At 57.6% G+C, this 27,074-nt stretch overlaps 2 protein-coding genes across 3 annotated transcripts in view; one reads left to right on the forward strand and one right to left on the reverse strand.

The window, feature by feature from the left end:
- The first annotated feature begins 5,315 nt into the window (after positions 1–5,315).
- NPC2 (NPC intracellular cholesterol transporter 2) lies at positions 5,316–7,437 on the forward strand. Its single transcript, XM_075425943.1, has 4 exons — positions 5,316–5,463; positions 5,549–5,656; positions 5,861–6,033; positions 6,648–7,437. The coding sequence occupies exons 1-4, from the start codon at positions 5,385–5,387 to the stop codon at positions 6,732–6,734; spliced, it is 447 nt and encodes a 148-aa protein (XP_075282058.1). The 5' UTR covers positions 5,316–5,384; the 3' UTR covers positions 6,735–7,437.
- A 676-nt stretch (positions 7,438–8,113) lies between these two features.
- LTBP2 (latent transforming growth factor beta binding protein 2) overlaps positions 8,114–27,074 on the reverse strand; it is a 73,007-nt gene continuing 54,046 nt past the window's right edge. Inside the window, exons 14-35 of one of the 2 annotated variants that reach the window (XM_075425547.1) lie at positions 25,918–25,957; positions 25,423–25,515; positions 24,296–24,421; positions 23,989–24,117; positions 23,452–23,571; positions 22,376–22,495; positions 22,044–22,166; positions 21,729–21,854; positions 19,149–19,271; positions 18,712–18,837; positions 18,492–18,614; positions 18,130–18,261; positions 16,688–16,813; positions 15,753–15,896; positions 15,287–15,478; positions 15,084–15,164; positions 14,334–14,462; positions 13,946–14,086; positions 13,537–13,704; positions 12,721–12,996; positions 12,366–12,515; positions 8,114–8,997 (exon numbers count right to left, since the gene is read on the reverse strand). In XM_075425547.1, coding sequence (XP_075281662.1) covers positions 8,831–8,997; positions 12,366–12,515; positions 12,721–12,996; positions 13,537–13,704; positions 13,946–14,086; positions 14,334–14,462; positions 15,084–15,164; positions 15,287–15,478; positions 15,753–15,896; positions 16,688–16,813; positions 18,130–18,261; positions 18,492–18,614; positions 18,712–18,837; positions 19,149–19,271; positions 21,729–21,854; positions 22,044–22,166; positions 22,376–22,495; positions 23,452–23,571; positions 23,989–24,117; positions 24,296–24,421; positions 25,423–25,515; positions 25,918–25,957 — 2,955 coding nt within the window. In that variant the 3' untranslated portion in view covers positions 8,114–8,830. Of the gene's footprint in view, positions 8,998–12,365; positions 12,516–12,720; positions 12,997–13,536; positions 13,705–13,945; positions 14,087–14,333; positions 14,463–15,083; positions 15,165–15,286; positions 15,479–15,752; positions 15,897–16,687; positions 16,814–18,129; positions 18,262–18,491; positions 18,615–18,711; positions 18,838–19,148; positions 19,272–21,728; positions 21,855–22,043; positions 22,167–22,375; positions 22,496–23,451; positions 23,572–23,988; positions 24,118–24,295; positions 24,422–25,422; positions 25,519–25,917; positions 25,958–27,074 lie in introns of both variants that reach the window. The other variant, XM_075425546.1, reaches the window with a different exon arrangement.

A 27,074-nucleotide genomic window follows, 5' to 3' on the forward strand; every position in this document is an offset into this window, starting at 1 on the left:
GCCTTCTTGGCAACCAGGGCACAGTGCTGGCTCATGGTCAACTTGTCGTCCACCAGGGTGGACGCCCTTGGGGGTGTTTGGTTTACAAGCGGCGATGGAAATAAACAGCAGTAAAACAATAAAAAGTAATAAAATAAATAACGCAGTGCTGTCCAGCAGAGTGTGCTTGCCCCGGAGTTAGCTGTGAGGGTTGTTTGCCCCGAGCAGAACCCGGAGACCCCAGGAGCGACGGCGGTGCCATCAGAGGCCAGTTTTCCCTCGCATTGGGCAGGTGTTCGTGGCCCTGATGCCGTGGACGCGAGCTCGACCTCCCCTGTGCCTCCACCATCCCCCTCCGCTCTTCACCCGCTGCAGCAGGGCCCACGGCACCGGGCAGGCCCGGCAGCCTGCCCCGCGGCCGCCCGAAGCACGTTTCCCTCTGTGGTTTCATCTCCCAACCGTCTGCCGTGTGACAGCGGCCTGGCCAGTTGCTCGCGGACACACCGGTGGTTAGAAGAGCCTTTATCTCTTTCTTCCTCATCCAAGTTCGGGGGAGGAATCCTATTTCTCAGCCCCGGCCAGGCTTGTGGAAAGTCACATGGCGGGATGGCGGAGGAAAACCAGTCGTCCCAGCAGGATGGGGTGATTCAGCACCAGGCGACCTCGGGACCCAGTGGTGGTTTGCTTTCTCACCGCCCTGCTCCAAGCACGGCGATGGTTTTGCAACCACGTGCTTTTGCTTGTTTGTCCCACCCTGAGCATGCAAATAAAGACTGGTTTGAGCTGTTTGGTTTTGTTTGCTCTTGGCTTAACTCTAACGATGTTAGGATCAAGTCAGCACAGCATCCCAGGCAGCATCCCAGGGGAGATGGTGTTCATGCAGCTACCTGCAACGGCTGAGGAATCCTCAAATCAGGCATATTGCGACACTTCATATTTTTAAAAAGATATGGGGGTATTTCTCCAGTTATCATCAACATGGTGTCCCAAAAGCAGACAACTTTGGAGGAGCAAATCCAGAACTGCCGGGAGAACAGGAGGGGGGATCGTGCCTGCTCCCCGCATCGCAGCGGCTTTCCTGCTCTCTCCTGCAGGCTGTGTTAGGCTGATCCCGCTGCTTGTCCCCCTGTTGTGGCTGCACTCACCTGCAGGCACCTTTCGGGGAATGGGTGTAGCCCCCACAACCAGGCGCTCTCACTGTGCCTGACAACTGATGTTGCTCGGATCGTCACCGCGGGCTGAAAGGAAGAGGTCAGCTGGCCTCAGCCAGAATTAATTTAATCTAATTAATAATCCACTTGGGTGCTGGGGGCAAATTTCCAGAGTGGCTAGGACAGGGGGCTGTAACTACAGAAAACAGCTACTTCTTTGCACCTCCTTCTTAGCACTGGCTGTTTTCTCCTTCTGCCAGCTGTGTGGTCTGGTGGTGCTTTTTGCCCACCCAGAGTTATGGCCTAGGTTTTTTTCCTTTCTGGGCTGTGATTTTTGTTGGCCACCTTGTTCCCGATAGCTTGATGTAATCTGTTTTTAGGTTTCGTTGCCCTTTGTTTTCCCCTTTCTTATTTTTGTCTGTGGCATCTGGGTTTGGGGAGTTCCCTTAGCTCTCTTGAAACGCGCTCTATCGAAGAGGTTTGTCTGTGAGTTGAATTCTCTAGACGTTTTGCTCTGTTCTCCTCTGTGATTTTGTATGCTTAAATCATCTGTTTTGGTGGAAAACTGAGCTTGTTTCAGTGACTCTGAAAGCGGTGATAATAAAACCTCTGGTGTGGAAGTGAACGTGAGAGCGGCTTGCGATGCATTTCAGTGTGAATTCTGATGATCTATAGCGAAAGGAGCACGTTCTGGCCGAAAGAACAGTGAAATTGATTAGTCTCTCTATGCGGATTTCCCTGAGAACCTGAATTCTGTATTCACTGCTGCTGTAGTGCCTGCAGGTGCATCTGTGTACCGAGCTGCCAGCACCACGCTGTCAGAGGGATTTGGATGCAGTGGGCGTAGCTAACGCATAAAGCGGAACGTTAGGCTTTTTCCTCATATAATTGAGTTGGTTGGATTACAGAAATGAAGAACTCGAGTATCAGTCTTGCTGGAAACAAACCATTAGTTGGCTTTCTCAGCCTTTTCTCCTGGCGCTTCTGCACTGTAGCACAAGCTCCCTGTGATGCTGGTCATCTGGGAGGGGCCCTGTCTGCAACGTAAAGGGGCCAGCCAAAAGCTGAATTGAGTCATTCTGAAGCATTTTGGTGAACTGTTGGGCTCCAAGGTGACCTGGAGGCCCACATCTTGTATCAGATGTCGAAAGGGTCATGTGCCTAAAAGCAAGGTCTGTTTGGCCTACAGTGCTTATGCCGCCCCAGGGAATCTAAGCTTTAGTGCTGTTATTGCAAAACTGGCACGATGATGATGTGTGATACCAGCTAAAAACCTTGGGCAGAAGGTTTCTGCTTCTGTCTGGTGTAAAAGCCTTGGCTGTCGTTTCACAAACTTACACTTATTGGGCTTTTTATTAATTCATTTCTAGGGGAGGGAAGAGACATACGTTAATTCTGATCCTAGATTCACTGATTTTTAGTTCAAAGCCTTTGAAATACATGTAGACTCGTACGCATGAAGTCACTGCCACTGTGCAAACGTGTCTGCAAAGCAAAGATCTCTGGGGAGCTGTTTCACCGGGAGGCATCCCGATGTAACGCATCATGGAATTTGCTCCCGAGTGTGACGCTGCTTATCCTGTGAATGTGTGACAGCAGTTTATGGTGTTGCTCTGACCCAACTGCACTTCTGTTCCCGGCAGTCAGATAGGCAGCTGTGTTTACCATCTGCGAGACCTGAGGGATGGTGTGATGGTGCAGCCCCCCCTTCCCCCCCCACCTGGCAACCCCAGAACCAGCCAACACTGTATTCTTGATTGCACTGCAGGGACAGTTAGCGGGTGTGCAGTGAATCCGGATGACTTGGCACTCTCCTTGTCTTCGTACAAGGGCAGCGAGTTGGGCCCATCGGGTGCTCCCTGACCGCCCCTGGAACTCCTGATGCCTGGAGTCGCACCCGCCTGGTAACGTCAGAACTGTACAGTCTGGGTAGTGCTAGAATTGTACAGTTTCTGGCTAAATATCAGGATTGCATCATGTGGATTGTGACCGGGATGGAAAATTACTGATGCTGAAAGTCAATCATCTCAAGACCCTACAAACGGTGGTACCAAGGAAGGCCCTTTGAACTCTTCTGGTCTGCAGCGGGCTGCGCCCAGTAACTCCCTCTGCATGGGGCCCTTCTCAGAGTAACTCGCAAACTACCTGGGCTGGTCTCCTTGAGACTCAGCCTTCAACCGTTGAGAAATCATTTGATCTGAAGTGAGTATTTCACTGAACTCCAGGGGAATTTTTATGATTGCATGTGTGTTTGTGAATCGATTCAAAACATAATATTCTATTACTGTGATTGTAATAGCAAATTCTTTCTAACCACTCTGTCAATGTTCAGTTAACCAATGATTAATAGCTGCTAAATGCCTGCGATTCTCTCTCGATGTAAACTGTGTACACACCCTGAACTGCTGCTAAACAGATTCCTTAGACATAAACCGTAGTGGTTCAAGGCCAGTTCTGCACCCAGCCGCACCTAGGCTCCTCTCGGAGAAGGAATTTAGCAAGCAAGGATGTCCAGTCCGAACCTTGTGACTCAACAGGAGGGTCTCCCTACCCCCTTACACTTTTCTTCCACTCTGTAGAAATAATTTTCCACCCAAAACCTCCTTTGATTTTGTATTCCATTCGATATGTAACAGAGTGAACCTTGCCAATGAACTTTGTAAGATCACGTTTTCTAAATTTTCAGTAAAATCTTTTCTTGCAAAGCCTTTGAGTGATCATTTAAGTGACCTAACCACTCATTCGCGATAGATGGGGAGAGGGAAAGATTTTCCAAGGGCTGGAGTTCCCATGCGCAAGGAGAAGACTTTACCTGGGTCGGTTACGAAGTGTGCTAGCTCAGCTTAAATATACGGCTTAGTCTCAGCAGGGTCTTTTGGGTTTGGGTTTTTTTTTTTGGCAGGGCTGCTGTAAGCAGCCCGGTCTGCTTGCCTGAGGCCTCTGCAAACCAAATGCTTATTCAGAACCCTAAAAAAAAAGAGACGCCTCTGATGTGATGGCCTCTGTGGAAAGCCTGAGCACAGCGTGAGGGTTTCCCCTCCAAGTCACTGGGCAGCGGGGCTGATGACACCGCACAGGGACAGAGGTCTGCAGGGGGGAAGTGGTGCCGGCTCTGCTGCCTTCCTCCCAAATAGCCGCTCCTGTGCCTTTCCCTCTGCCGTGACCGGTACCAGGCGAAGCTGGTGCCCTGGCTGCCAAGAAGGCCAATGGGATCCCGGGATGCATTAGGAGGAGTGTGGGCAGCAGGTCGAGGGAGGTTCTCCTTCCCCTCTACACTGCCCTAGTGACGCCTCATCTGGAGTACTCTGTCCAGTTCTGGGCTCCCCACCTCAAGAAAGATGAGGAGCTACTGGAGGGAGTCCAGCGGAGGGCTACAAAGATGGTTTGGGGACTGGAACATCTCTCCTATGAGGAAAGGCTGAGGAAGCTGGGCTTGTTCAGCCTGAAGAAGAGAAGGCTGAGAGAGGACCCTATAAATGCTTACAAATATCTCAAGGGTGGGTGTCAGGAGGATGGGGACAAGCTCTTTTCAGTAGTGCCCAGCGACAGGACAAGGGGCAATGGGCACAAACTGAGGCACAGGAAGTTCCGTCTGAACATGAGGAAGAACTTCTTCCCTCTGAGGGTGACGGAGCCCTGGAACAGGCTGCCCAGGGAGGTGGTGGAGTCTCCTTCTCTGGAGATATTCAAGACCCACCTGGACAAGGTCCTCTGCAGCCTGCTGTAGGTGACCCTGCTTCGGCAGGAGGGTTGGACTAGATGACCCACAGAGGTCCCTTCCAACCCCTACCATTCTGTGATTCTGTGAACGCTGCGAACTTCGGCTTGGGCCAAATGCCTGCTGAAGCGTCCTCATCGCCCTCCGGTTTGTCCCAGCCCCCACAGCGCAGACCCGGGAGGCCCTGGCGCTCCCCAAGCCTGCGAAGCGCGAATAACTTGCACGTGCTCCGCGGGAGCAGTGACCTCGTCGGTGTCACCCCGGTACGCGGGTCGCCCGGCCGGCTTTCGCCACGCGGAACACGCGGTTCGGTAGCCCGCGAGCCTGGCCCCAGCCCGGGCTGCGGTGCAGGGTTTTGCTCCCCCCCTCCCAGCAGGGGCGGCGGGAGACGCCCCCGGCCCCGCCGCCCCGTCGGGCGCTGCGCGGCGGGGCGGGGCCGGCCGAGACCCCGCCCCCGGCGCGGCCCCGCGGGCGGAGCCGCCGCGCTCATGTGACGCCGCGGAGGAGCCGCTGCCGCTGTTGTCGTTGCCGCCGCCATGGTTCCGCCGCCGCTCGCCCTGGTCCTGGCGCTGGCCGCCACCGCCCTGGCCGAGCCCCTCCGCTTCCTCGACTGCGGTGAGCGGCTCGGGGCGGCGGGGGGGGGCGGGGGTGTGCGGTCAGCAGGCGGAGGAGGCCCGGTAAGCCCGGCTGTGCCTTGCAGGTTCCATAGACGGCAGCATCCAGGAGGTGAACGTGAGCCCCTGCCCCACGCAGCCCTGCCTGCTGCACAAGGGCACGTCCTACAGCATCAACGTCACCTTCGCCAGCAGTGAGCAGGGGGGCCGGGGGGGTGGTCTCTGTGTTCCGCTGCTGGGGGGGGAAGGGTGGGGGTGGCCGGAGGGGGGTCCCGGTGGGAAGAAGCGGCCGGGGACGAGGAGCGTCCCGTAGCTGTGTTCTTGCAGCCTCCGGGAGGGGGGAGGTGGAAAGGTGTTCCCTGCTCCGGTGCCGCGCTCGCGCTTCTCCCGTTCCGCAGAGATCGAGAGCCAGGGCAGCAAAGCGAGGGTGTACGGCGAGATGCTGCACGTGGACATACCCTTTCCCATTCCCGAGCCTGACGGGTGCAAGTCCGGGATCCAGTGCCCCATTCAGAAGGGCCGTTCCTACAGCTACCTGAACAAACTCCCCGTGAAGAGCGAGTACCCCAGCGTAAGTAAGCGGGGAGCTGGGCTGCTCCTCGGAGCCACTGCCCTTCCTGGGGCAGCCCCACCTGCCTTCGAGGAGGGACACCGTGTCCTGCGGTGGCGGGGAGAGGTCAGAAGACTCCTCAGACCATCTGTTGGCAGTTCTGCTGCGAGCGTGACTCTTGTTACACAAGTTCCTGCTTTGGGACAGACCCCACAGAGGAAGCAGCCTGCCACCAGCTGCTGAAAAGTGGCTTCAGCTGCCCAGTGTCCTCCAGTACTGTGCCTCCCTGCAGAGCCGGCTGCACCCAGCTCCCAGACTGGGGGTGCTGGGCCCCACAGTGTGGTTCAGCTGGGAGGCTGCAGGGCATTTCTACTCTGCTTACTCCTAAAGTGGGGATCTGAGTGCAGCATGTGGAGGCCTGCTGTGTCGTGCAGCAGAACCCTCCACCCGTGTAAGATGATCCAGGTGTCTCCGTATGAGCATGGCCCACCTGCTGCAGTGGAGGCAATGCCCCAGCTCTGTCCTCTGCGCAGAGCTCCCGGGACCTCCTTGCTCCACACAAGTGATAATTCCCCTCCCCGTGTCCTTGCCTTGAGGTTTCCTGAACATTCTCATTTCCCTGTGCTTTCTTTCAGATTAAACTGGTTGTGAAGTGGGAGCTGGTGGATGACCAGGACCAGATGTTGTTCTGCTGGAAGATACCCGTGCAGATCACCAGCTGAGGAGCCCTGCCATTAGCAGGGCTTGGGAAGGGGAGAAACAGAAGATGACACAGGCCAAATTCTTTTATATAATGACCATTTCTTACTGCTTCCTTCAGAGCTGTGCAGCCTCCAAGCAGCCAGTACTGTGTTCCTGTGAGGCCAGCCGTGGGCAGAGGGCTCTTGCCTAGTTTAGAGCCCCTCAGGGTGTTCTCGCAGCAGCTTGAGGGGAGCAGTGTCTGCTGCAGCAGTGACTGAGCATCATCCTCCAGCTGCTCTGTGGAGGCTCTTTAGCTATTTGGAATGGAGCTGTCTGGCCTTGCAAAGGAATTTCTCTGAATGAACCTGGTTAGTGTCTGAGCTGCTACCTGGTAACCCTTCAGTGCCTTTTCTAAAATGCCAGCTGCATCCACCTCCTGCGCTTCTGCTGCTCCATCGTGACCGGGATGCCCCTGGGACCTGCATTTGCCATCCATGCAGCTGAAGGAGAGGAGACTTTCCCTGGGCTGGCGGCCTGCTCTGTCCTGGTCCTCTGCTTGAGCTGGCAGGACTGCAGCTGGGAAAACTTCCTTTTTGTGGATGCAGAGCCAGATGGTGTTGGATATCTCTGCAGGGATGATTCTTTCTCTAACCAATGGTTTGTACTACTACTAACTCGGAGCTGCTGGGAGCTCCTGAACCTCTTTTTATAACTTTCCTTTTAATAAAGGCCAGATAAAATCTGCTTATGTTGTCTTCTGTGGAGAGGAGCAGGAGGAAAAGCAGAGTGACTGGGCGTCTTCTGGTCTTAACTTCTCAGCTGAAGGCAGGGATGGAGGTGGTGCGCTGGCCTGAGTGTGGCTGACATGAGCAGCCACGCATCTCTGCTCCTGGTTGCCAAGCTGTCCACCTGGCAATGTCTAGCTGGTCCTGTGCTGGCCTGAAATTGTGCAAAGGCTTCCTGAGGAGGTGGTGGTGTAGAACATGGTCTTGCTTGCTGCAGCATAGGTAAAGGCCTTTCTGGTGAGGTCTCTGGGGCTGGAAAAGCAGCTCCCACCCCTGCTCAAGGGCTCTTGCCAACTGCAGAAACCTGCAGGCTCTCACGCTTAAACTGCAGCCCCCTCCTGTGAGAACAAGACAGGGTGTGAGCAGCCACAACTGTGCCGTCTGGAGTTGGCTCCTGCAGCTGGCACTGGGCTGGGGAGATAAGCAAGTGTGTAGCCTGGCACAGGTCTCTGCTCTGGCTCAGGAGCAGGAGGTGGCTGAGTGCCAGTGTGAGAGGGGTAGGACTTGTCACAGGAGAATGGGGTGGCCTTGCCAGGCTGGACCCACAGGGAGGGCGTGGCTCTGGTACCCCTTGGCAGAGGCAAGACAAGCACGGTTCTGACTGGCCCCAGTGTCTTGAGCCACAGGGGCCCAAAATAAATGTTTTATTTAACAACATGAGAGAAGTTTCCAGCAGACTCGGTTAAAAAAAAAAAAAAAAAAGACACCAACAACTTTACAGAAAGGAAGCTGGACCTGCCCTCCCCTCCCCGTCCAGCCAGCGCGAGGCACGAAGGCAAAGTGCGGGGCACGAAGGCAAAGTGCGGGATGAAGGGATGCGCCTGGGCTGGCCGCAGGGAGAGCTGGCCCTGGGGTCCCTCCAGCCTCTCCGCCATGCCCCTACGTTAGCCAGCAGCTCTAGAAAGCTGGGGTTGACTCCCCCTCCAAAGCTCTGGGCTGGGGGCTGGATGCGGGGTCGGCACCCGGGGCATGGGTGAGGCTTGTCGCTAGGTCAGTGCAGCAGTGGCAGGGAGATGGACCCCCTTTCTCGGCAGGGAGAGGGGGAAGGCTGGGGCTGCGTGGCAGCGGAAGGCAACCCGTGAGCCTCCATGGCACGGGCCGATGCGACGGGTGCTGGCGGGGCCAGGGTGGGCTCCGCTGTGGCAGGAGCCAGGGCTGGCAGGGCGGAGGGAGTGCAGAGGCTGGGACCTCAGCCCTGGTCTGTGGAGAGAGGTGGCGGGGACATTGTGCTCTTCGGAGGCGAAGGAGCGGAGAGCCTCGGAGCACCCGCAGCCCCTGGGGCCTTTCTCCACGCTCCCAGGTGCCAGAGTTGCGCGTTGGAGGGGAGCACCCTCACCCCCGCTCCCTGTGAACTATGCTGCTGCTGGGCTCTGGGCTGTCTGGGGCACACAGTGGTGGGGCTGGGCCAGGGCCACATAGCCCGGCGAGCAGTGGCAGCGGTAGGAGCCCTCCGTGTTCTCGCAGGTGCCGCCCCGGCACAGGGGCTCAGGGGCACCCACCTCCTCGCACTCGTTGATGTCTGCAAGGAGGAGAAGGACGGGTGTGAGCTGGTGGCACAGCGAGCAATCTCGGACCGCAGGCACCATCTCCTTGTGCCCCTGCCAGTGCCCCTGCCAGTCCCCCAGCCACCCCTCCCCAGCTGCCCCATGCACCCCCTAGCACCTCCAGGATGCCCACCGAGACCCCACCAGCCTCCCACACTCCTTGGCACTTCCGCAGAGCCCCCTCTGTGCCCGACGGTGACACCCCCGGCATTTGGCATCATCCAGCAGAGGAGGTAGCCCTCCCCCCAGCAATGCACGCCAGATAAGGGTCCTCCCAGTGCTCTGCAGCTGGAGACACTACCAGGTTAGCGGCTTCCTGCTAAAAAGTTGTGCTAGCATAAGATCTGGGAGAAAGGCTGCTTCCAGCCTTGGAGAACACCCTTTCCTGATCCAACAAGGCCAAGGAGGCAGATGATGGTGGCCCTGACAGACTGATTATCACCTCCAGGACCAGAACACAGAGGGACCTCACGCTGCACAAACAAGGGCTTGTTTTATTAACCTGCAAACTGTGCCAAAGGGCTCACCCGGCTGGCTCGCCGCTGGGCTAGAGCATGCGCGCAAGCCCTACAGCAGCTGCCCCGCTGCGACAGGTCTGCTCTGCTAAATGCCCTTCCCTGGACACCCTGCCCGAGCTACCCCAACTCGTGGTGAGGCCACCAGCTGGGCAGAGCATCCCTCTGCACCCCAGAGCCCTTGTTTGCACCCACAGGACCTCCAGAACCTAAATCTGCACCCGCCAAGGCAGGTCTGAGCCCTCTGACCACCAACTCCAGCCTCACCCCCTGCAGATCACCAGGGAGTGGGAGTGGGGGGAGAAGCTGATGGGTTCAGTTGGCCACCCAAGGGAGGGCAAAGGCCCCGGCAGTGACCAGTGAACCCTGGGAGGACTGAAGAGCTCTGGACCCCTGGGACCTCGGTTTATGCCCAGCACAGGTGGAGGGGGCTGTCTGGCAAAGAAAGGGAAGCGCAACCCTAGGGAGGGAGGCTGGAAGTAAAACCTCCAGATGCAGTGGGAGGAAGCACAGCAGTCATAGGAGGAAGGAGGAGGAGAGGAGAAACGTGAGAGCTTGAGGAACAAGGCAGTCTTCATAATGCAGCCAAAGCAATGGCTGAATGGGCACTGTGGACTTGGGCTAACCCTCAGGACCAGAACATCTCCATGGATGGGATGGGCTTGCTCAGAAGCCCACAGGGACAGCCCGTCAAGGCAGAGCAGTCCCCCAAGGCGCTCCGCAGCTGGGAAGCTGGGGGAGGCTGCCTTGCTGGGGGCTCCAGGCAAAGGTGCAAGGGGGAAGAGCAGGCAGGCTGGGCTGGCTGTGGACCACCAAACCAGGAAGAAGCGCAAACCAAGACTACGTTAGTCTGGAGGCACCTGCAAGCCAGAAGCAGTAAGCTAGCAGTGTGCTAGCAGCATGCACCAGTGTGCACCAAGCTACCGAGCCTGCCTGCTCAGACAGGGCTGGGGGCCGTCAGCCCGTCCCGCCATCCCCAAGGGGAAGCGCTGCAGCAGCCGCAGGAGTGAAGCCAGGCCTGAAGTCAGCAAGGGAAAAACATGTGGATGACTAAGCACCGCGTAGAACTGAAGGGGAAAAAAAAACAAACGAGACAGGCTCCAGTGTAAAATGAGTGCTAGTTAGTCCAGGACACGAAAGGCAACAAGCAAAGTCTCCATAAATATGTTAGCAGGAAACAATGGGGAATGTCGGTCTAGTCCTTATCGGCAGAAGAAACAAAAGGCAGCCAACGCCGAGCTGGCTGGAACAGCAAATGCGGGCTTTGTTCCAACAATCATAAAAATGCTCGTGGTGACCAGACAGGGCACGGATCATGTTTGAAGTGTTTAAAGGAGGGTGCAGGAGCACAGGGAGGGAAAGGCGATAGTGTGATGGAGAGGTTCGACGATCAGATAGATAAAACAGTTACATCCGTATTGCTAAAGGCCTGCTGCAACTCATCTTCACATACCTAATGTTCCTGCAATCTCTGAAAAATTTGCAGTTCCCTCCAAAATGGAAGATAAAGGTGGTCTCAGAGACCCGAGGAAGGGTAAATCCTCTGACTATCTTCAAAACAGAGAAGGGAGAATCCAGAACTGCAGACTACGCACCCCCATTCCCTTAAACAGACCAGGTTTATGAGTGATGAGGTCAAAACCCTCTAAAGGATATCAGGGTCATTAAATAGCCGGTGCAGATCTGTTAAGGCCTGATTACATTAAGGCAATCTGGTTCCCTTTGCTGCTCCAATAACTGGTCAGTCAGATAAGGGAGAAGCGGTGGATACGCTGTGCCTTGGCCATGTGCAGGATTTCAACACGCTCTCACATGACACACTCAAGCAGACGGAGAAAATGTGGTCTAGGTGAAACCAATTGCACAATGGGCTGCACAGCTGCACTCCAAAGATAATTAGCAATACTTGGCTGTTGTTACAATAAAAGCCACTTAAAGCATAGCCTGCAGGGGTCTGTCCGGATCCCTACTCCATCCAATGTTGTCATTAAGGTGGACGAAGGAAGAATCCTCATGCCTGCACAATGTCTGTGCGTGATGCCAGGCTGCAAACACTTTGCAGGGTTCAGACTCCTTCTGCTCAAGCAGAGAAGCCGTCCAAAACCAACCAGACAAAATTCATTGAAGGCAAGTGCAAAGCAGTGCGGCTAAGGAAAGAGGGAAAGAGAGTGCACAAATGCAGAAGAAGGAGTAACAGGTCAGACAGCTGTTCTGCCCACCAGCATTTGGGGAGGCAGAGGCCGTGATTTCTGTATGAAGAAGCTGCATGACTCTGTTGTGCAATAAGGACACTGGGAGCTGGAGTAAGTGCCGTGCCTGAGGAAAAAGAGGGTCTTCATGTGCTCCGTTGAGAGCCTGGGCCCTCAGCTGGCTTGGGGACCTGCACTGTGAGAAGGATGGAGACACGGCGTAGGGATGTAGAAGATGTGCAGAGAGAAGGTTTAGACACTGTGTCTTGAAAGGCAGGGTGGAAAGTGAGGAACTTCATATGGCAGTGGTGAGTGTAGAGGAAAGCAAGCAGGGACAGAGTAACAGTGGCCGATGACATACCAAAGCATTATGCGAGGAAGGGAGTGACTGGCTGCTCCCGGCGATGCCCTGAAGTGCCCTGATCTAGCTGCCCACAGAAAGCGGCCGGCTGAACCTCCAGGACAACCCTCCCAGCTCTGTGGGATGGGAGCACCAGGGAGAGTGGGGACTCCCCCGGCAGCAGTCCCAGCCAGCAGCGGAGAACGCCAGCTGCCAAGGGACGCCGGGCCAGGCTGCCCACACAGCCCCAGCCCCAGCCGCTGCGCCCGCAGCCCCCGGGCCAGCCCAGCCGCACTCACCCACGCAGGCCATGCGGGTCATGTCCAGCTGGAAGCCGTCGAAGCAGTCGCAGGTGTAGCCTTCCCGGACGCGCACGCAGCGCCCGTTCTCGCAGCCGTTGAGGATCCCGCACTCCTCAGCCTGCAGCCCCTCGAAGCCCTCGTAGAGGCCTGGAAGGTGGCAAGGCGGTGTCAGAGCAGGGTGACCCTCCGTTCAGCCACGAAGTGGACATAGGGCACATGGCAAGATGGTGCTGGTGGGGCCAGGACCGACTCAGAGCAGCCAGGAGCATCCTGGCCAGAGTGGGAGCTGCCAGGCAGTCCCCATGGACACAGGCTGGGTGGAAGGCACCACTCTGTGTCTCCCAGTACTCACCAGTTTGGCTAGGCAGGTAGTGGGGTGGGGATCGCCTTGGGCTGAGGTGGAGAGGGCCGCCACGAAACTCGCTGTTGGGTTCCCTCCGAGGGAAACCAGCATCAGGGTTCCCATACTCAGATTCCAGGTAGTTGTAGTAGGGGCCCATATCTGGGCTGGGAAGGCCATAGTGGGGGTCTTCCAAGCCCGGTCCGTACTCATACCTAGGTCTTTCTCGGAGCTCAGCCCCTCTCTCGCTGTCTTCACTGGCCCCATTACAGAGGAAAGCAAAATCAGCTGCCAGTGAGGAGAGAAAAGGACAGGTCAGTGCAGCCTGGCTCAAGACAGCTAGGTCACTACGGCTGGAGCGGGTGCGTCCACACTGGGCCAGCAGACCCAGGCCTGCGGTCAATGGCCTCCAAAGCTGCCACGCTATAGTTTGCTGACAAGACGTTGTCTTTGAGAAGACCAGCTCCTGTCCGGGGCCAGCAAGTCCTTGAGCCATGAGAACCCCAATTCCCAGTGTGCTCCCATCCTGCGCTGCCACTGCCTCACCTCTCCCAAGCTAAACAGGAGCAGTGGGATGCACAGAGCAACTCTCCCTTCAGACACCTTGCACTCGCTGCAAACCAGTTTCAGGTACGTCCTACCCACTGGTGCACCTCAGCCCCGGAGAGGCAGGGGGTTCACCCGCTCCTTGGGCTGGCTTCGGCAACGCGGACGGCAAGCGGAGCCCTCGCTGCAGCCATACGTGGCTGACGCTGCATGGCACAGCCGGCAGCGGCTCAGCCCATCCCGATTCTGCCAGGGGATGCTTGCCCATGCCACCCCACTCACCAGAGGACCTGTGTGGGCAGAGTGCGCAGTTCTGGCCCCAGGCTTCGCCGAGCCGGCAGCAGCACTCGGTGTACGTGGTCTGCTCGCCGTGCAGCAGGTCTTGGCAGATGTAGTCAGCGACGGTCTGCCAGCAGACGTCCAGGTGGATTTCGTACTCCTCCAAGGCATCTGTGAGTGTCACAAGCAAAGGATGCCATGAAAATCCTCCAGAAGAGTGCCACCCTCCTTGTCCTGAGAGGGATGATGACCCAGGGCTCCAGCTCCTGCCACCCCTGCTCTGGCTGCACACTGTGCTGGCACCGGCACCCCTCAGCTCGGCACCCACCCACTGCTCCCCCCCCTCAGGAGACCCAGCCATGGGGTGGGATGTGCGGGGCGCAGGCATGCTGCGGCAGGGTCTCGGGCTCACCTGCCCTGCCGGAGAGGTTCACACACCGGTTGCCGGTGGCATCCAGCACGAGAGGGAGACTGCAGAAGCAGTGGTAGGAGCCGTCTGTGTTCAGACACTCGCCGTTGATGCAGTACACTTCGTTTTGACACTCATCCTGGTCTGCCCACACACAAGGACAGAGTAACATTTTAGGCTGGCAGACACGGGCAATGCAACCCTTTCCCTCCCCAAACAGGGACCTCAGGGGCTCCTGCCACCTCCTCTCTCGTTCCCCAGGAGGGTCTCAGGAAGCCTGTCACCCAGACCCAGCCCTGCAGCACAGGCAGCAAGGACAACTCTGGGTGCAGCAGCACAGCTGTCCCTCCCTGTGCGGCGGGGTGCCCGCTACTCTTTGAGGTCATCTTACCAACGCACTCAAGCCTGCTGGAGTCATAGTAATAGCCTGTACGGCAGAAGCACTTGTAGCCTGGCACCGTGTTCAAACACTGTCCGTTGCGGCAGAACTCAGAGCCAAATATCTCACACTCGTCCATGTCTGAGAGAGGGATGGAGAGAGGGAGAGAGCGTCTCAGGGAGCAGAGCCATGGAAGCAAGGCGGGCTGGGTGCTGTACCCGCAAAATGCCGGCATGGCACCTTGGCCTGGATCACTGACAGGTCCCTGAGTGAGTTCCCCGCCTCTCCGATCAGCCCCATGCCTGGGAGCAGAGGAGGAAGCACCCACAGGCACAGCAGGAGGAGGGATGATGAGGAACAAGATACAAAGAGGAAATTCATGTGTGTTTCTGGAAGGTTGAGAATACAACCCACTGGAGGTGAAGTGCCAAGGATTGAGCCAGCCAGCCCCTGGGAACTCTGATCAGTAACTGGAAGGGTTGTGTCTTATTGGACCCACCCCTGGTTCAAAATGGTTATGGGACATTTGTACCAAGAAGGCATCACTGCCAACAGTGAGGCAGGACTGAGGGAAGGGACACTTCCAGCTCAGTGATACTGACAATCTGAGATTTCTCTGGATGGGGGAAAGCAGCAGCAGGATGTTAGCATTCCCCACCACAGCCCCAGGGAGATATTGCTGTGGATGCATCTCTATGGAGGGCTTTGCACAGTGCCTTCCCTCCTCCCCGTGGAAGACATGAGAGAAAGTGGTGCTAGTACCTGTGAAAGAGACTTTTCCTGAGAGCAGGTCTTCCCGGGGAACGTAACCCTTCCCAAGAGGGCAGATCTCTTGGTACTCCACTGGCCAGGAGGCAGATGCCGCGGGGAGATGGGAAGAAAAGAAGTAGCTCGTTAGTGCAACCAAGATGGAGCTGGTGAGCAGAGCGCTGGCTTTGCCTGGTGTGGTGGGGCCACAGTCCTACCTGTGCCTGGGATGGGGCAAGGGTAAGTCTCACAGTTGTCACCCCAGGCTGCCCCCACAGTACAGCAGCACTCCTCCTTGGTGATGTTCTTGGCCAGGACACTGTCACACAGGCGAACATCGCTGATGTGGTAGTAGCACTGCTTGCGCTCTGCGCTGTCAGAGAGGTGGTCTGCATGTGTCTCAGGGCCCTCTAGAAGACAGCAGAGCAGGGACAGGATGGGGTCCTCGGCACCCCAACGCAGCATCCCACACCTAGGAGGTCCCAGAGCACACCCATCACTGGCAGCGTAGCCTTCCCACGTCCCCACTTTCAGGCTCCTCAGCTCTCCCCAGGCAAAAGCTTGCCCATGCCTGCGTGGGCTTGTACAGCCCTGGTAGCCCCCCAGCTTTACCTCACCCCAGCCAGGGCTACCATGCTCCTGCTCTAGCTGCCACCCATGCTTCTGTCCTAGCTGCCTACTCACCCATGGCTGCTCGGGGCTGGCACTGCCCTGCCTCTGTGTCGTACTCCTCGTGGTCGCTGGGGCAGAGGCAGAGGAAGGATCCCTCCACGTTCTCGCAGAGCGCAGTCCCGCACACGGCGACCATCAGCTCGCACTCATTCACATCTGCAAAGCAAGCGGCAGAGGTGGCAGCTGGAGCCCTGCCTCTGCACGGGCAGCCTGTGCTGCATGACCTACAGTATGGGGTCACCCTTCAGCAGGGAGATGGAAGCTGCTAGAGATGAGCAGAGAGCTCTGCTCACACCGTGGCTCAACACAAATCTGGCAAGAGCTTCCTGCCCTGCTCTCAATGGATTCAAGGAGCCTGAACTCCAGCTTGCAGTGAGCCATTGGATCACAGGATCATCCAGGTCTGAAGGGACTGCTGGAGGTCTCTAGTTCAACTCCCTGCTCAAAGCAGGGTCACTTATGGGATCCCATCAGTCTGTTCAGGGCTTTGTCTTGTTGGGTCTTTAAAACCTCCAAGGATAGCAACTGCACAGCCATCTTGGGCATCTGTTCCATTGCCTGCCTGTCTTCATGTCTTCATGGTGAAAACACTTTTTATTGTATTACATCCTGCCTGTTCTCTCCAGGCACCCATTATAGTACCTCTCTAGCACCTTCAGTGCCTCCAGCCCCCAAGCACCTCCTTTCCACCTGCACAGAGAAGGGCTTCACATCCACTGGGAGCCGCTCGCTTTTTCACAGAGCCCTACTCCTTTGCAGCCCCAAGGATCTGCTGTGCTAAGTGGAAGGTTTTTGCCTCCATGAGCTGTCCTGTCCATGTCTGGGGTTCTCCATGTGGATGCAGCCCCTGCCCGTGCCCCAGGAGCCATCACACAGCAGGGACGCCAGCCTGGCATCCACCGATGGCTGTCCCTCACTGACTGGCAGAGAGATCGCAGGAGACTCACCAACGCAGTAGTGCCCGGAGGGTGAGCTCTCGTAGCCACGGTCACAGAGGCAGCGGAAGGAGCCGTCTGAGTTCTCACAGAAGCCGTGGCTCCCGCACAGCGTCTCGTTGGCGCACTCATCTATGTCTGCAGCAGAGCGGAGAGCAGGAATTGCCCCAGACCTCACCGCTCGCAGTGGATCCCCCCAGCCCAAGCCCTTCTGTTCTGACCCCAAGACCTGGGGATTGGGACAGGCATTCCCTCGACATGAGGGACTGAGTCTGGCTGCTCCACTCACTCCCCTCACTTCCCCTGGAAGTGTTCAAGGCCAGGTTGGATGGAGCTCTGAGCAACCTAGTCTAGTGGAAGATGTCCCTGCTTATGGGAGGGGGGTTGGAACTAGATGATCTTTAAAGTCCCTTCCAACCCTTACCGTTCTATGATTCTATGATCCATTCTATCATTCTGTGAGTGTGCATGTTAAGTAAAGCATCCTGCAACGTCCAGAGCTGTAGAGAGGCTACGTTGATAGAGCGACAGGAGCAGGGTGGGAATGGGAAATGGATGGGAAGCTCAGGAAGTGGCTGGCAGGGGCTACTGAGGGTAGTGCAGGTCCCTGCAGAGCCGAAAAGGGACACACAGCCTACAGACTCATGTCAGCAGGAGGTACAAGGGTGCAACTGAAGCGCGTGAGGCAAGTGCGGACATAACTAGGTTGATACCCTCCTGCCCCATTCTTCTTGACCTGATCCTTCTCCAAGTGCTATAGTGTCAGGGAGTAATCTCTGCCTTGCCCCAGCCCGGTGGGGTTGGACAGTCACAACTGGGTCCTCCGCCTGCAGAGGGCAGATTCACAGCCCTGCATCCTGCTCCCCTCCTACCACTGCACAGGGAAGATTTCCCTGGAGCAGGCAGAGCAGCCGCGTGTCCACAGCCCACCGCTCCCAAGGCCAGGAGCAGCTCCACATGCAAAGTCTGAGCCCTGGCAGCTGCTGCAGCCTTCCCTGAGCTGGAGGGGAGCCTCAAAAACTGCAGAAACCCCTCTTTCCTAGAGCATGAACTCCAAACCCAGACTCCCCAGCCTAGCACACAGTGGTACCAGCAGCTTTTCCCCCCACCCAGCCCTGCCAGGCAGGTGACTGGCACAGGCAGTAGCCCCCGCAAGCACAGCTTACAGGGAGCTGCAGTCCAGCCTGAAGCCTGGAATGGTTGTAACCTGCCCAGGACTCTCCCTGAGCGGAAAGCAGCACAATGCGGTGTCTGTTCCAGATGCCAGGAAGAGAGAAGTCTAGACACAAGCAGGCAGCTCAGCCAAGAAAACAAATTCTCAGCATTATCTGCTTCTCCACCAGCCACACGCTTCCTCCTCCTCCTCCTTCTCCCCCACAGCCCTGGCAGAGATATCCCACAGCCACCCTGTCATTGCCAGGAGGAGGGACAGGGACACCCAGGGCTGTACTCACCGATGCAGTCACCCAGGGGGGTCCAGTGGAAGCCGGGCTGGCAGCCCATGATACAACGGTAGGACCCCAGGCTATTCTGGCACCGCCACGTGCCACAGATGGCATCCCCGTATTCTTTACACTCATCCACGTCTGCAGGGAGGAGGGCAAGGGGGTGAGGATGCTTAGAAGGGGACCCTGCTTGCTCACTGCAGCACCTGGGTCAAGTTCAGTTGGCCAGAGGCCCTGAGCCATTGATAGTCCTCCGTACAAGTCACCAGCAACTTTGGGTGCTGGGAGCAGAACTGCCCTCCCCCTCTGCACCAGCTGCATCCATCCCCCCAAGTCCCAGGGGGCTGATCTCCCCAGTGATGAGCTCTCACCCACGCAGTCATCAGTCTCCTGGGAGTGTTTGAACCCGTTTTCACACAGACACCTGTAGGAGCCTTCTGTGTTCAGGCACTGGCCTTGCGAGCACCGGGACTTGTCTGTGCATTCATCTACATCTGCAAAATCAGGCCAAAATAGTCAACCTGGATCTCACAGCAGGGGAGGGAGCAGAGGGCAGGACCTGTAGTGTGTCCCTGTCATCCTCCAGCTCACCTTGGCAGCTGACTCCGCCAGCCGTATTGGAGAAGCCAGGAGCACAAATGCAGAAGTAGGATCCGTGACTGTTGAGACACTCACCATTGGGGCTGCAGATCTCGCTGTTCAGGCACTCGTTCACGTCTGCAGAGGGAGAGAGTCAGGGCCACGCACCCAGCCCTGGGGGACATCCTTCACCAAAGCCAGACAGATTCCCTCTCCTCAGTGTCTGACAGGCAGCCCTCATAGGGCTTCTGGCCCCTCGTTTTCTCGCCAGGGAGACAGAGATCTTCCCTGTCCATGGTGATCCTGCATTTGGCTACAGTGTTATTAGAGTGCCATGCATGGTGGAATCACCCTCCTAGGCACTGGCATCCCCCTGCCAAGAAAGCAGGTGGATCCGTAGGGAAGGTGTATGTCCTGGACCCAGAGGGCTACAGGGATGGGGTTCGTACCCTTGCACATGGTGCCGTTGATGAGCTCGAAGCCGGCCTGGCAGTGGCACTCGTAGGAGCCCGGCGTGTTCCTGCATTCTCCCCCCAAGCACCGAACAGCAGGGTCCTCACACTCATCCATATCTGCCAAGCAGAAGAGCACAGCACAGAGTGAGTCTCCAGCTCTTGCTGCTGCTGGAGAAGATCCCCACCACCCAGAGAAGCTATCACCCAGCTGTTGGCGTGCAAGGTACGTTTGAGCTGCCCTCACAGACCATCCTGTCACAGTGAGATGAGGGCAGGGACTCCCTGTTACTGGGGCGTGAGGAGCCAGCCCAGACCCTTCATCCCCCTCCGTCACAGGGACCAGGATAAACTGGATTCCAGCACCAAGTCACTGGTGTCCAGTGGCAGGACCAGAGGCAATAAGCACAAACTGAAACACAGAAGGTCCCATCTGAACATCAGGAAACACTATTTTACTGTGAGAGTTACTGACCACTGGCACAGATTGCCCAAAGAGTCTGCCTCCTTGGAGATATTCAAAAGCCATTCGGACATTGTCTTGGGCAACCAGCTCTAGGTGGCCCTGCTTGAGCAGAGGGGTTGGACAAAATGATCTCCAGAGGTCCCTTCCAGCCTCAGCCATTCTGTGATTCTGTGAGCACAGGAGTACTGCTAACACCAGTGTCCACGTCCAGCAGAGCTCTGCACTGGGTACCACAACCACCAAGAGGGCAGTGCGGAGCCACAGTTGCTGACAAACCCTCTTTTCAGCCAACGGCACAAGAGCAAACATCAGGAAAGTAACCTAGCACCAGCCATGCCTTCTGCAGCTCTGCTCTCCTACCTGCCAGATTTGCCTACAACGTCCTCCTCCTGGCAAAGCTGGCTGGGGGCCTACATCAGCTCTTACCCAGCTGCAGACCTCCCCACAAACCCTCTCCCACCCAAGCCCCCTAGGCCTTAGCCAGAGCCTGCTGGTACTCTGAGGATTTTGCTCACAGCAGAGGAGAGAGGGGTGCCTTCTGTCTAACAGAGGGCTGCCAGATGCCAGCAGGCTGCCCTTGACTGCAGGTCCATGAGGTAGGGTGAAGCACTGGGGGATGCTGCTAATCAGAAGGATGGGCTGGTGTGCAGGCAACAGAAGACATGCTAGTGGAGAAGCTGCTGCTGTACTCTTCCCCCCTGACAGGAGCTAAAGCCCTGAGACTGGCAGCTCCTGAGGGCAGGGCAAGGACCTTCTCTTCCCCTTCCCAGAGCACTGAGCATGCCATAGGCAGAAAGGAGCATGGCTCCCTAGTGCCTCAGGGCAGGATTCCCAGCTGTTCAGTCTCAAAGGGTTGCAAGTAGCAATATTCTTGAATCCTTCTAGAGCTGAACCATAACCTAGTTTATTTATCACAAAACTATCACAAAACCCTTATCATTTTTCAAATATGAAACACAGATCCACAGACAAGGCCACCAGCCAAGGCAGGAAGGAACGTGCCATCCTGCCACCAGGTCAGCGTGACCCAAACAGTGGCGAACCCTGATAAGGTGCCCTTGTGACATGGCTGGGGCAAGGTGGCCGAGAAAGGAATTTTGGGAAAGGAGGAGGGCAGATGGAAGGGATCAAACTATGGTTCTTCCACTGCACCCAAAAATCAGATGGAAAACCAGCTCATTTCACACTGGTTTTCTTAGACACCAAAACAGAGGAGAATAGTGGGAGGAAAGCCTTCCTCTCCTCCCCTACTGGAGGCCCCCATGCAGGGGGGTCTTCTGAGAGTCACATCAAAGGCAAGATCTTCTGTTTGCCAGCTATGTGCAGGCTGCAGAGCTCTGCAGTGCTCCAGAGAGAAATTCACAGCACATGGCCAATCTTTAAACAAATACCTTTGACAGCTCTGCCCTCTCCCTTCCCTTGCCCCAAACAGGGAATTTGCATCAAGCCATCTCAAGCCTAGGATGTCCCCTGGGGGCAGCCATCAGGGAGGCAGTTTCCCTGCCTCTGCTGGGACAAGGCTAGGAAAAAGCGCTCTCACGTCGTGGCAATACGACCAACACAGATGGATGTTGGTGTTAACTCTCTGCCACATGCACCTGGCACAGCAGAGCCCTTGAACTAAGCCTTCCTTTTTAAACATGCCAAAGTTACATTAGGGGTTGGGGAAAAATGATGAAACCTGGGTGGCCACAGTCTCTCACTGGCTGCGGACCCGAGGTTTCTCCCTCTGTTGAGGACCTACATTTGGGGCACATGCTCCCAAGCCCACAGTGCTGAACTGAACCACACTCAACTCCTCTCTGCCCATATTCCAAGCCTCCTGTACTTCTCTGGCCTTTGTCAGCATCCCCTGTGTCATCATTAGTCCAGGAGTCTCATCGAGTCCTTCCCCCGCATCCCTTTCCTGCGTGAGGAAGATCACCTTCCTGCTGCTCTAGGTGACACCCCCTTGTAGCCCCCCATGCTCTCCACTGACCAGAGAGCTAAAGAGCTGCAGCAGGATCCTGAGGCTAAAGAAGTCCCCAGGCCCTGCGAATAACCCAGCTATGGCAATGTCTCTTCCCTCACTCCCTGCAGCACTCGCTTCTCTGCCCCTGGGAAAGAGATACCTTCACACGTGCGGCCATCTCTGGAGACGGCGTAGCCGGCGTCACAAGCCATGCAGGAGTAGGAGCCCTCGGTGTTGAGGCAGAGTCCGGAGGGACAGGCAGCCTGGGCTGTGCACTCATCGATGTCTGCATGAGCACACAAGGGAGGGGGGGATGAGTGGGAAAGATGCCGAGCAACCATGACCAGGGGCAGGTGCTTTGAGAGAACCAGCCAACATGGTGGCCAGGACTTGGACAGAGCCAAGTGAGCCCAGGGAAACCTCTGAACTGGGTGCATGACACTTCAGAGCATCTGGACTCACGGCTCCCTGGTACCTTGGCAGCTCTTCCCATCAGGTGCCACCTCATAGCCCCGGTAGCAGGAACAGCGGAAGGAGCCATCCAGGTTGACACACCATCCGTTAGCACAAGTCCCCTCCACAAGGCACTCGTCCACGTCTGCGTGACACAGCAGAGGGCAACGTGGCATGGGGGGGTGCTCGGGGCCATCCCTACCACCCAAGCCACGAGGGTGCTGTGTCCTGGCCACGCAGGCTGGCTGCCTGCAGGATAAGGGTGCTGCCTGTGCTCCTGCTCCTTATGAGGCCTGCAGGAAGCACTGCTGCGGCAGGCGAGGGTGCTGCCCAGAGACAGCCCGAGCTCCTCACCAATACATCTCCCGTTCCTGGGCTGGTAGCCATCCCCACAGCTGACACACTTGTAGGATCCCAGTGTATTGACACACTTCCCACTGCGGCAAGGGCTGGGATCCACACACTCGTTGACATCTGCCAAGAAACACACTCCTTTCAGGCTCCCAAAGGTGAACAGTGCAGCCTTCTCCAGGATGCCCCCTCCAGCCAGATCCTCAGAGGCCCCTCCGGGGGACAGCTATGCCCAAGAGGAGGTGAGACAAGCCTACCACGGCTTGCGCAACACTTCTTATAGTCCCATTTATCACTCAAGATCCTACACCCACACCTGAGGGCTGACATAATCCAGCAGCAAAACTCACTGCCGCAGGATGCTGCCAAGGCCAGGAATGTTCATGGGCAGAGAAAGGGATCAGAGAACATCTGTGCAGGGCTTTTTCATCAGGGACTTTCATAACTATGATTAGGATGCAGCCTCCAGCTCAGGAAGTCCTTAAGGCACGGGCTTTCTGGAGGCCGTGCAGGGGGAGCAGCATTCTGTGCATGCCCCGTTTCCCGTACTGCCTCCTAAAATAGTCTCCCACTCTCTGTTGGAGATGAGCTACTGAGATAGGGGGATCTTTGATCAGGCACATCGTATGTTCACAAGGTCGAATACTCTGAAGGGGCCAGGTCGTGCCATGTAAGCGGGATGCTGTGGGGACAGGTGGCCTGAGTTTCTGCAGCCTGGTCTCCCTGCAGTCCGCTTGCCGGCACGAGGGTCTGGTGACAGAGTCAAGGTGGCATGAAAATGGACAGACATCTCCTCCCAGAATGGGAAGCTGGCGTGGGCTGGTCGTGGGGGATCTCCCTGGGGAGGTGGGAGAGGATCTTGGGAGCACACCTCTCTCTCTCTCTGCCCAGGAAAGCCTGTCCTCTCCTGCAGAGGAGAGGACACACAACCCTCCATGGGGGGGAGGAGCACAAGGCAGACAAACTTGGGGGGGGTCCTTCCTCCCTTCCAGGAGAAGACACGGAGTGGTGAGGAAAGGTGTTCAGCCCTGCACAGGGTGGGTTGGAGGGGCAGGGGAACAGGGAGCAGCAAGCTTCACCTTCACACTGTCCTCTGGGGCCCATGGCAAAGCCCTCGTTGCACTCGCAGCGGTAGGAGCCAGGGGTGTTGATGCATCGCTGTCCTCGGCACGTCGAGGGCTGCTCACATTCATCTCGATCTGGCAGCGGACAGGGAGACAGTCCTGAAGTCTTCCCCCTCCAGCATGGGGAAGGCTGGGTGCAGGAGAGGAGCTGCCAGGGGGACCCGTGCCAGGCCTCTCCTCCATCACCCATCTGTCTTTGCACCCCCCTTGCCACGAAGCAGTCATCAGGGCTGGCATCACAGGCTCCTGCCCAGGTCACCACAGGCAAGGTCCTGTCCCTGAGCGAGCAGGAGAGGGTGGTCCCCATGGATCAGGCTGCTTGCGGGCAGGCCTGCAGGGAGGGAGGGTGGACAGGCGTGCACATGTGCGTGCACTCTATGCGCACTGTGTGCATGAACCCATGTGTGTGTGCATGTGCATGGGAGAGTGCGAGGGTGGGAGACGGGTGACCCTGGGGAGGGGGCAGCCCTGTGCCAGGCAGACACCACCTACCCTCACAGCTCTGCTTGCCCTCGGAGACAGCCAGGGTGTACCCAGAGTAGCAGAGGCACAAATAGGAGCCCACGCTGTTGATGCAGCGACCTCTTCCAGCACAAGGGTCTTTCAGGCACTCATCTTCATCTGTGCCCAGGCAAGGAAGGAGACAGTCAGCACCCGCAGCTGCCTGCCAGCCCCCTGCCAGCCCCACGGTGCCACAGGCAGGCAGGGGCTCAGCAGAGCTGCCAGAAAACCTTACCCCAGAGCCTGAAGGGCTGAACGGTCTGTCAAGGCCCAGCAGGCAGAAGAGATGCCAACCTACCAATGCAGCGGAGGCGGCTGGGGTCCAACGTGTAGCCAGGGTGGCACAAGCAGCTGTATCCCTCAGAGGTGAGCACGCAAGCACCAGCTCCGCAGGAGAAGGGTGAAGAAGCACAGGTGCTGACACCTGGGAGGAGAGAGCAGGGGGTTGGGGGCAGCACTGAAAGGGTGTCCGGTGTCCAGCATCGGCCTTGTGTCCCCCGCACCATGCCTGGGGAGGCTGCTCTTTCCCTTGCAGCCTGCACCCATATGGCTGCAGGGAGGACGCAGCAGACCCTGCCACCTCCTCTGGCATGAGCCCAGCCAGGATGCCCCAGCCCCCTGCACTGCCCACCTGCGTCCTGGTCCCACAGGAGGGTGGTGAGGAAGCCTGCCAGTCCCATGCCTTGGAGGAGGGCTGGCAGCAGAGCCTGGCACCTGTGAGTGGGCTCCTTTTGGGGTGACAGCAGGGCTCCCCCCCCACCATGGGGTGCAGGCAGGAGTGGGGGGGCAGCGGGGCACCACACACCCCTCGGCACTGAGCCAGCCGGGGGGGGGCCAGCCCAACCCCACACAAAAGGCTATTGAGGAACACGCATTCCTCAGCAAGGTGCCTCCGCCAGGCCTGCTCCCCAAGGTGCTCCAGCCCCCGGCGGAGGGCAGGGGCCGCGCTCCCAGACACTTCAGCAAGCCTGGAACAAGAGGGCCCTTGTTTCCGTCGCAGTAAACAAGCTGCCCCGGGAGCCACATGCCTCCCCCCGCTCCCCCTTCCCGATGAGTCAGCCCACGCCGCGGGGGGAACGGGGCCAAAGCCACTGGAGCGGGCTCGTGATCCCCCTCGCCCAGCAGCCACCGCTGCACTGTCCAAGCGAGACCCAGAGAGCCAAACACTTTGCTCCATGTACGGGACCGGTCTCGTGCCTTGCCACAGCCGGCCGGCTTTCCCTGGCTGGCGGCACCTGGGATCAGGTTGGGACAACACCCCAGGGTGGTAAGGCAGGGACTTGTCTTTGGAAAGCCAAGTGGGGCATGTGAGAAGACAAGGTGGCTGCGGAAGGAAGAGAGCCCCTGGGCAGAGCTTAGGGGACAATTCCCCCACAGTGGCAGGCAGAGAAAGGAGAGCAATCCCTGAGAGCGGTGGACACACACCCGAGCCCTGCGCTGGCATCTGTGTTGGAGAAGCAGCATCCCAGATGGTGGTGGGGCCAGGCTGGGGAGGCCCACGCCAGGACTCCTCTTCCTCTGCTGAGGAAGAAGAAGAGAGGTGAGATCCAGCCCCTGAAATCAAGCAAGACATGTCTGCCCAAGACATGTCTACCCATGCTGGGTGTCCCCGCATCCACAGCCCCGAGAGAGCACACGGGAAGGGGCCACAGGGAGGCTGCAACAACCTCATCATCTTGTTCTTTAACACAGTCTCCTCCACCTCGCTGGAGATCCACCACCTCCTCGCATGCCTACAGCCCCACACCAGCCACTGCAGTGTGGCGGGGGTCCCCCATGCTGCCCCGCAGCCAGCCCAGCCAGGAGCCTGTCCTGCCCAGCATCGGAGGCACAGCTCACAGCCTCCCAGCCCTCCTCCCTCCTCGCTGCCCCACCCTCCTCCTCACGACCGCCCTGCACTCCCACCAGCCAGGCACTCACCTCTGTGCGTGGCGGGCTCTGCGGTGGCATCAGCAGTGCCCTGAGGGACAGAAACACAGGACTGCCTCCATCCACGTTCATGTAGCTGGGACGCAGCATCCCTGAGACATTTTCCCACCCACCTCCTGGATCCTCTTGCTCCTCAAGACACCATCCTGGGAGAAGAAGCTGCCACAGCTGGGTGCAGCTGGTAGGGCCACTCTCTCCTGAGCATCATCCTAAGTAAAACAGCTCCTGGCCATGTCCAGGGGCTGCCCACAGAGCGTCCGTGCCAGCATGCCATGCAGGTGAGACCCAGGGTACTGCTACTGGGCAGGCATCTCCACATGGTGCCCGGGAAGGGCATCTGGGTGTGGTAAAAACTGCCACTGTCACTGACGGCTCTGGAGGGCTGAGGACAGCCACTCCTTCGACCTGCCTCAACAGTGCTGCCTACTAGAAGGGTGCTTGGTGCTAGATGCTCTTTCTCAGCATCCCCTCCTGACAAACTCATGGCTGCCAGAGGAGATGCTGGAGCGCAGCCTGGGTCTCTGCTCCAAGGACCTATCTGCAATGGATGAAGAAAACAGGCAGCTGAGCAACAAAAGTCCCACACTAGCCCTGCTTCAAATCTGGAAGCTTTGGTTCAATTTTCTGCCCTGTCCTGAGATTTCTCATGCGTCCTTGGGCAAGTCACTTCATGTCTATGAAGCAGTGATGATGGCAGTGCTGTCCCCTCTCTCAGAGGTGCAACAAGTACTTTCTGAAGACTGGGCTGCTATAGCAAGGAGGGGCACAGAGATCATCAGGACAGATATGGCCCAACTTCTAGTGACAGCAGAGATCAAGAGACACACATTTTTCAAGTGAGACTCATAATAAGGAAACTCAGCCCCATGAGAGTCTGGCAGAGAATCAGTCCCCAGGCTGCTCCCGTCAGACAGGGTGAATTCACCCAGCCAGTGTGGGAGACCCCTGCCCCGACTGCTCCAGTGGCATTTCCACTGTGCCCACGCCAACACAGGGAGACCTGTCTGTGAGCTGGGCTTAAACATGACAGCGGGCTGTGCAAGAGGAGTGCTCCACAAGCTGTCTGCAGCAGTTCCCCTTCCCCTGGCACCCTCCCAGCCCCGCAGCCAGGCCAGGCTGACAGCAGCCTGGGCTCCTACCCCAGCTCC

Source organism: Opisthocomus hoazin, chromosome 7 (genome assembly GCF_030867145.1).
Source record: "Opisthocomus hoazin isolate bOpiHoa1 chromosome 7, bOpiHoa1.hap1, whole genome shotgun sequence".
In the NCBI taxonomy this organism is placed as follows: Eukaryota; Metazoa; Chordata; class Aves; order Opisthocomiformes; family Opisthocomidae; genus Opisthocomus; species Opisthocomus hoazin.